At 29.7% G+C, this 9858-nt stretch overlaps 1 protein-coding gene across 1 annotated transcript; it reads left to right on the top strand.

Moving 5' to 3' along the window:
- Window positions 1-2086: 2086 nt before the first annotated feature.
- Window positions 2087-7723, top strand: LOC136202973 (aspartyl protease family protein At5g10770-like). Its single transcript, XM_065993999.1, has 3 exons — window positions 2087-2332; window positions 4705-5112; window positions 6693-7723. The coding sequence occupies exons 1-3, from the start codon at window positions 2155-2157 to the stop codon at window positions 7505-7507; spliced, it is 1401 nt and encodes a 466-aa protein (XP_065850071.1). The 5' UTR covers window positions 2087-2154; the 3' UTR covers window positions 7508-7723.
- The last annotated feature ends 2135 nt before the right edge of the window (window positions 7724-9858 follow it).

Genomic DNA, 9858 nt, shown 5'->3' with positions numbered 1-9858 from the left:
TATTGTCTTTTTAAGTCTTATTTAATGACTTTTTAATTAATCTTATGTTAAATGACATGTATTTCAGAATGAACGGATTAATATAGATGCAAGTAAGGGAAGAAGAGGAGGAGGATATAATTTAAAAGATAAAATTAATATTTTTAATAGCATGACTACTCACATATTTAACTTTTTATTTTCTTATTTTCTTTGTTTTTTTATTGTGTATGGTCATCTCTGCTTTAAAGTATTTTCAGAGTGAGTTGGATATTTATTAACATGGTACCAAGCCTAGTATATAAAATTTTGGATTTCGGGATTGATATTTTGTGTTTTAAATATCATACAATGCTTAATAAGTGAACTATGTTGCTCCTTACATATGTGAAATGATAACAGGCCAATGAAGGAACATTGCCACGTGTAGTAATCAATACATCCATATCAAAGACAAGGATGGAAGATAACCGTCTCAGACACGTGGATCAATAGGGAAGACTCATCAATTCACTAGAGCTATCATCCTGAGATATACATCATATAGTTGGTAGATACCAAATCACAGTGGTCACACTAGAGGATGTACCTCATTTTACATCTATACACGTGTCTGTGGCATCAGCTAGGGCACAAAAACCGACTTCTCCCTAAAATGCTCTTAGTATCTTATAAACATGACTGTGAAACTAAGGGTATCTCAATACTAAACCCTAGACATCCTTTATTCACCGTCTTCACGCTCTCTTTCTCAGCTAATATAGACATCAAAGTGAAATCGCCAGTTCATGACCCCTTATTTGACTCTTTTTCTATCTTATTGCATGAAGTTGCAGTCGTAAACCCTGCCTCATGAGTTTCGCCTTAAGATTTTCTACACCACGAGGCAATCCTCCCTTTTACTGAAAAGACCTTTTGAAGCGAGTTAAACCTTTATTTACAACACGTAAAATACTCTTAAGGTTTGACAGTTAGAAGTAATTTTACCTCCAACGTCTAAAATGGTGCAACTTTACCCCTAATGTTGGTAGTTTATAATAATTTTACATCTAACATTGACATGTTGGTTCAATTTGAGAAATCATTCATCAAACTGTCTTCTCAGTCACGAACCTTGTCATCTCCAGTGCACATGTGCGTCATTTTATCACGTATAATTAACAAGTCATAAACATAGTTATACACATGAAAAAAATTAAAAACTATACTATGTTCTGTACGAGTTGAACAAACAAAATTAGAAATCCAAATATTTCGTAAAGTTTAAAAATATATTAATCTCTAATTCTATTATGAATTATAAAAAAATGTAATTTTTTTTTGAATCAACTAATATGCAACTGTGTTGAATACGAATTCAAAATATCTGTGTTTTTTTAATAATATATGAAATTAACCCAACTTATCAATGTTAAGGAAAAAATTGCTCTTAACTTCCAACATTAAGGGTAAAATTAGAATATTTTAGATGTTATGTAACACCCTAGTCCAATACCTTGTAGATATTGTCATTTTGAACCAAATCTAACACCTTAGGCTCCACGGCTTTAAAACACGTCTTCATGTATTAGTTTCCAGCTTACTAATAATAAGCCACAGTCACTCTCTCTCCTTTCCGAAGTGGGATTCAGTTCATTCCTGCTTCCATCATCATCTCTTAAGGCCGCTCCTTACTCAGTCCCTCTACCCCAGTACCACCTTCTTTGGACCGAGTCTTTACATGTTAAGGGTAAAACTGCTCCTATCTATCAACGTTATAAGTATTTTTACACTTTAACTCCAAATTAAATACTCTCAAATTATCATGGTTATACCTCAATTGAATCATTTATGAAAGAAAAAAGAAATCTCATTACTTAAAACTTAAAAGTGATATTTTTCTTTTCATTTTCCTTTTCTTTTTACAATTTCTTTAAAAAAGCAATATAAATTACTTTAATTTCCACATAGTCCAATTAGCAATCTAGGAAAGTAGATAGGGTACCACATGGGAAAAGAAATTTCAAAAGTTAGCAATAGTGCCCATCATTTTCATCAATTATTTCCCCTATAGTTTTACTACATAGTCTTTGCTTCATGTGAACCCAATATTTCTATGGTATCTATTCCACTTTGAGTTAATAAATATCACACACTAAGAAGAAAAATAAGAACATATTCTAAGATAAAATATATATGGCTAGTTTTATTTTTAACTCTTGTTTTATTTATTTGTGTATTGTTTTTTCTTTGTTAAGATGTGAAGGAGTTCATGCTTTTGAAGGAAGAAAAATTGCTGAAAATAATGAACATCTTCTTCAACTTCAACTCAATGATTTGCTTCCTTCTCATGCTTGCAAACTCTCCACCACAGGTTTTAATCTATATATTGTACTTCACATTTCGTTATCGGGTTACGAATCGATAGTAGAAAATGACTTGGTTTAGCTTTCGTGGTAGATATCTTAGCTCAATTTTATCATTTTCGAAGGAATTACGTCAATTTTTTTGTTGGTATTTACTTACAAAAACTATATTTTATAGGATAATAATTTATTATAGTTCACATTTCGTTATAATTAATTGGGATATGAGTCGATGGTAGAAAATAACTTGATTTAGCTTTTGTGGTGGATATCTTAGCTCAATTTTATCGTTTTCTAAGGAATTACGTCAATTTTTTTTGTTGGGATTTACTTACAGAATGTAAAATTCAACTGTATTTTATAAGATAAATAATTTATTATAGTTCATATTTTATTATAACTAATCGGGATACAAGTCGGTTTGTAGAAAATAACGAGGTTTGGGTTTTGTGGTGGATATCTTAGGTTTTACCGTTTTCTAAGGAATTTCATCACTAGTTTTTGTTCGTATTTTACTTACACAATGTGAAATTGAACTGTATTTTGTAGCATAAATAATTTATTATACTTCACATTTTGTTATAACTAATTGGGATACGAGTCGATCGTAGAAAATAATTCGATTACTGATACGACAAAATTGAACTATGTTTTATAAGTTAAATAATTTATTATACTTCACGTTTCGTTATAACTAATCAGGATATGGGTCGATCATACTAATCAAGATATGAGTTGATGGTAGAAATAACTCGATTTAGCTTTTATGGTAGATATCTTAGCTTTTACCATTTTCTAAGGAATTCCGTCTCTAATTTTTTTTTTTGTTGGGATTTACTTACAAAAGGTAAAATTAACTATATTTTATAGAGTACATAATTTACTAGTCTTTACATTTTTATTTAGTATATTGTGTAGTCTTTATATTTTAATAATACAATATAATCCTTACATTTTTACTTGATATATTATTTAATCCTTATATTTTAATAATACACTGTTTAGTCCTTAACTTTAGTTCTATTTAACAGTTTAATTTTTCAAATATTTAAATTATTAACCAGTTTAATTCTCCATAAGAAACTAAAATATTGAGTAGAACAAAAATAATAATTTTTTTTGGTAGGGACAAAAATAATAATTAATAAGTGTGAATATATACAATTTCTTCCAAGTTGTTTATTTATATAAATATCCTACTCTAAAACCTATTATTTTATTTTGTTTTGAGTCAACATTTTTTATTTATTTTATTTTTTTGAGGAAATCATTTTTTATTTTAATTTTGGAAAAATGTTTTCAACTTGTGGACTATTTTGCAAGACAAATATAACACTATGTTACCTTTAGCTAAAGTCGACTTTGTGGGGGGAAAAATCTCAAACATGACTTGCAATAAATTAATTTAATAATAATAATTTAGTAAAGAAAATCATATAATAATGATAATTTAGTAAAAAAATTGGAAAAAAAAATCCGATGTTCCGAATTCACTGTTTTCTTCTCTATTATTCTCACAAAATAATGTCATATTTTTTTCGTGGATTCTCTTGATCCACAAAATATATTATTTTAATTAAGTGAGGACCACTTTTTATAAAAGAAATATGGAACGAGACAGGGGGTTCAGATCTTTTTTTCTATCTAGATTGTTGTGATAATAAGATAGACGATAATAAGATAGACGTGTTAAATATTTCAGATTTTATTGAATACTGAATTATTGAGATATGTTTTGGAATAAAATTAAAGATATTTTTGCTAAATTAATCGCATATTCACACCAAAATCTTGAGTTTTTATTCATTTTTATCAAATTTTCTTTTAAAGTTATTGGGTAATATCAATTTTATTTTTTTATTGTAAAAGAGGATGCAATGTTGTTTAATTGTGCTTAGTATTTTTTTTAACAGCGTTTATTTTGATACGAGAAACAACGGTTGATAGCTACTTTAAAAAAATATTAGTAGAATCATAAAAAAAAAATAGCTATCAATAATAATAAACAATAAATAACAACAGTAGAATCAAACACGCCTTTAATCTCATAATAGAAATTTGACTTAATTTTCAAAAATAAATATCAACAGAATTCTTTATCAAACATTAAATTGAATTAGGATTTATACTATGAGTGTAGTATTAGACTATTTTGTACAATAAGAATAAAATCTATTATTTTGTGAAAAAGTAGATGATAAAATTTAGAGGTATGAAAATGGATTATCATGTTACGTAATCTATATATGCCACGTAATTAAATATGCTATAACCACAACAAAAAAAAATTATAATAATATGAAACATGTGTAGTAAACGAGTTTTTTCTACAAATCATTTTATCTTGTCAAAAACTGATAATCTAATAAATTTGTATTAGTTGGAGAAAATGCGACATCCATGAAGGTAGTACACAAGCACGGACCATGCTCACAACTAAGTGAAAATGTTGCGGCTCCCAATTTATTGGAGACACTAATTCAAGATCAAGCTAGAGTTGATTCAATCAATTCAAAGATCTTATGGAGCTCCGACCAGAGCGATGTAAGAGAGACCGATGCCACTAAACTTCCGGCAACCAGCGGTGTTTCACTTGGGACAGGAAATTATGTTGTCACAGTTGGGTTTGGAACTCCTATGAAAAAACTTCCTCTAATATTTGATACTGGAAGTGATCTAACCTGGACTCGATGTACTTCTCGAGATCAATTTAATCCAATCCGGTCCAAATCGTATTTTAACGTCTCTTGCAGTTCTCGTCTTTGTTCTTCTGTTACTACCGCTACAGGTATGTATAGATTATACTCTTTCACGATAGCGTAATTTTCATATTTATGTAGTCTAACGATATATATTAAAATAGTTTATGATATATTTTAGCACACAACTTTTAAATCCTAATTGTAACCAAATTTAACTCTAATATTTTAAGGGAAGTTGCAGATTTATACTTAACATATGAAATGATACAAATTTAACCCTAATGTTTCCAAACAATATCAATTTTAGTCATACATTATCGAAAAATTAGAAAGAACTGGTTTGACAGGTGTTTAACTGCCTTTTTTGTGCTTTCAAATATCAATTATGTCTAAAATATTTAGTGTATTACTTAAAAAAAGTACAAATATTCTCTTAAAATGCTATAAAATAAATATGCTACATATAAATTAATCATTATTTTTTGTCAAACTGTTTAAACTATTTACTGTGTTATTAATTAGTTAAGCTACAAAAAAAAAACAACAATTTTTTTACGAAACTGCTTTAATTTATCGGCAAACTTGTTTAGAATGTTCGATGTGACAGCTAAATAACAGTTAAACCATTCTTTTCAAATTTCCGATAACACGGGGTTAAAATTGATCTTATTTGAAAATATTAGGATTAAAATTCGCACCATTTCATATGTTAAGGGCTAAATCTGCACTTCGCTTGAAACATTCAGATTAAATTAGCCACTATCCCTATATATTTTGTTAATAATAATAATAAATAACTTATGTTGCACGCGTATTAAAATATTATTACATAATTCATAGAATAAATTAAAGGAATAAAGTACCAAAATATGCATATGGTTTTTGAAGAAGTATCAATTTATACTCCACGTACAAAACAACACCAATGTAGGCTCAACGTTTAAAAAAGAATACCAATTAATGTCTCGATAACGAAATGTGACACGTCATTTATATTATTTCGTTAAGTTTTGATTTCTCCCTCCACGTACAATTACAGAACTTAACGGAGTAATATGAATGACGTGTCACGTTCGGTTACCGAGGCCTAAATTTATACTATTTTTTAAACGTTAAACCTATATTGATGTTGTTTTGTATGTGAAACCTATTAGTGCTATTTTGTACGTGAAACCTAAATTGGTACTCTCACAAAAACTATAAGCCTATTTTTGTACCTTATCCCTAAATTAAAACACATTGATACTAGAACCTCATATCCGACTTTGATCGAAGACATCTTCCACATGGAGCTCACTTCTTTATAATCGAGTGATTAATAGATTACATTTTAAGCAAGTTCAGAGGATTATTGAAATATTTTAAGCACGTTGAAGAAGCCATTGCAGCAGTTTAAAATTCTAAACGGACAATTTAGGGCATTTTTAGACAAATTTAGAACAAATGATATATTAAGTCATATAAATAATTTGAATCTCATTATTTTTTTAATTATTTTTTAATCTCATTATTTTTTTAATTATTTTCTTAATTTATTAGATGATATATTAAGATATAAATAGTTTTTTTTTTTTTTTTTTACAAAAGATATTAAATAATTTGAATCTCATTATTTTTATATTTTTTTTTAATTTATCTAATTATTGGGTTTTAATGATAAATGCAGGGAATTCTCCAAAATGTACATCGTCAACATGTGTCTACGGTATCGAATACGGCGACGGATCATACTCCATCGGATTCTTAGCCAAAGAGAAACTGAGCTTAGGATCAGTTGATACATTTGAAAATTTCTACTTCGGCTGCGGCCAAGACAACGACGGTTTATTCGGCGACGCCGCCGGCCTAATCGGTCTCGGCCGAGCTAAACTCTCCATCGTCTCACAAACCGAAACAAAGTACAAAAAACTCTTTTCCTATTGCATCCCATCTTCTTCCTCCACCGGATTCCTCAACTTCGGCGCCTCAATCTCAAAAACCGCTAAATTCACTCCTCTTTCAACAAAATCCTCCGCATCTAGCTTCTACGATCTAGATCTGATCGGAATAACCGTCGGCGGAAAGACGCTCTCAATTCCGCCTTCAGTTTTTTCCACGGCAGGCACAATAATCGACTCCGGCACTGTAATCACGCGGCTTCCACCATCGGCGTACTCCGCTCTCCGATCGACATTCAGGGCGGCGATGTCGAGGTATCCGCTCACAAAGGCCCTATCGATTCTTGATACGTGTTATGATTTTAGTAAATTCAAAACGATCAATGTGCCGAAGATTTTGTTGTCCTTTAATGGAGGGACGAAGTTGGCCGTCGATGTGCAAGGGGTGTTTATTTCGAACGGCGTTCAGCAGGTTTGTTTGGCGTTCGCCGGAAATAACGACGGAAGGGAGAAGGGTATTATTGGAAATACACAGCAGAAGAATTATGAGGTTATTTATGATGTTGGTAGAGGTAAAGTTGGTTTTGCTCCCGGCGCATGTTAGTTGATTTTTATTTTATTTTTTTTAATTAAATGTTAATTAATTTTGAATTTTACAATGTGGTTGTTTTTAATTGTTAATTACTCAATTAAATCTGTTTTTATTTGATGGGATAGTAAAATTTATATGCATGGAGATTACAATTAGTGTTAAAGTTGAGTTTGTAATATGTAAGCTTAATTAATATAAAAGGTTCTAATTTTATAAAATAGATTTTTTTTTTTTTTTGTATTATAAAACTTTATTCATTAATAAAATATTTCATCTCAAATAACATAATTATTAGCTAGGAATAAAGGTTGTGAGATAAGGATAATGATAAATGGTTGAGATAAGGATAAAAATATAATAGTCGAGAATTATTATTCAATGTTTGACATGTGAGATAAGGATGCGGATAAAATAATACATTTTACTATTTTAACCCTACTTAAACTACATAACATTAATTTGAGGGATAAGATGGACTTTTCCATCCTATTAAAGTCGCAGGAGCTTATCCCACCTCCTTATACCACCCCCTCCTGGGTATAGGATTTGAGAGATAAGAAGCTTATCCCTCATTTGTCTCACTCTTCTATCTCCTAAACAAACACGGGATAACTTATCTCGTATTTTTTATCCCTATCCCACCTCCAATATCCCTCATAACAAACACCCCGTAGAGGAATTACTATTAGTTGGTAGATGCCTTCTATACTTACTTTGTTTTTGACAAAGTAAGTTGTACTTTGTTTTTTCTACCATTGGATGAGCTTACTTTGTCAAAGTTCATCATCATCCAATGGTGGAAAAAACAAAGTAAGATTTACTTTTGGAAGTAGATATATATATATATATTTTTAAGGTGTCCGCTATGGTTACTTTGTTTTTTACAAAGTACCATTACTTGGTGTGATTTTCACCATTGGATTAATTTTATGCTCCATCATCCAATGGTGAAAAACACACCAAGTAACGGTACTTTGTAAAAAACAAATTAACCATAGTGGACACCTATTTTAAGGATTATAGTTTATGAATTAAGGGTTTATAATATATTTTTTTAAGGTTTAAGATTTATAAATTGAAATCTTTAATTTATAAATTAAAATATAAAAATATACTTTATTAATCGTCAATAAGTCATTATTTTTTATATATAAATAAAGTATATTTTTATATTTTAATTTATAAATTAAAGATTTCAATTTATAAATCTTAAACCTTAAAAAAATATATTATAAACCCTTAATTCATAAACTATAATCCTTAAAACATATTAAAAAAAATAATAATTTACTTAATTTAGTTTAATATAATTCAAATTAGTACTTTAAATTGTGGTGAAATTCTTAGCCTAGTGGTTGAAAGTATACCTATGACTATGGAGATTATAAGTTTGAATCACATCCGTATGGAGTAGAATTTTTTTTTTTAATGCAAGAGAATTGTGCGTACTTTTTTTAAAAAAAATTATTACTCTACATAATGATATATAATTTTGTAGAACTAATTTTCTCAATAAATTTCTCAACAACTAAATGGCAGGTATGAAAGACTAACCAAGACTTGAGAAAAGCCCCTTAAAATCTTAATAACCAAAAAGTCTGAGTTGACATATAATTTGGACTTCTACATGAATATCACAAATGGTCACAAAATTACAATTAAATTATATATAAACTAGATTTTCTGTATATGTTATATAATAAATAAAATACAAACGAAGGAAAATATCAATATTCTCAAAAGATAGAATTGAGGAATCTCGATTCAACTTTCTCTCACCATCACTTCCCATAAGCAAAAGGTCGCTCAATACTTCAACCGACATATTTGATCGCGCCATTTCATAGTCGGAGATCTGGTCCCCCGAGACACTGCAACCTCAGTCTCCATTAGGAAACAGTAAACTGAGATAGACTTGGGAATAACCATATATCGTCTCAAAGTACATCTCTTTCAGTACCTACAAACTATCCCAACCAACGGGAAAACCCCCTAGATAATGCTTGGAATGAACAAATGCTAAGGCGGTATTATCAATAAATGCACACATTTTACATCAGTCTTGATATAATTGTCATCTATTTACAAGTAAAGCATAAATATGAAATGGTATCAACACTTTTCGGGCACCTTGTGCATGCGAGTTCTCAAAACAGATCAAAGCCTGCATACCAAATGGTATCAACACTTTCCGATGCAAGTGCCCAAAATAGATCAAAGCCTGCATACCGAATGGTATCAGCACTCTTCAGGAACCTTGTGAATACAATGGCCCACAAAAAATAAAGCATGTGTACCGAAGGGTATCAATATTATTTTTGGGTAAAAATTCATGTACCAAACAAGCATCATACACATGCAAA

Source organism: Euphorbia lathyris, chromosome 8 (assembly GCF_963576675.1).
Source record: "Euphorbia lathyris chromosome 8, ddEupLath1.1, whole genome shotgun sequence".
Classification (NCBI taxonomy): domain Eukaryota; kingdom Viridiplantae; phylum Streptophyta; class Magnoliopsida; order Malpighiales; family Euphorbiaceae; genus Euphorbia; species Euphorbia lathyris.
The sequence above is the reverse complement of the archived record's forward strand: the minus strand, read 5'-3'. Positions and strand labels throughout refer to the sequence as shown.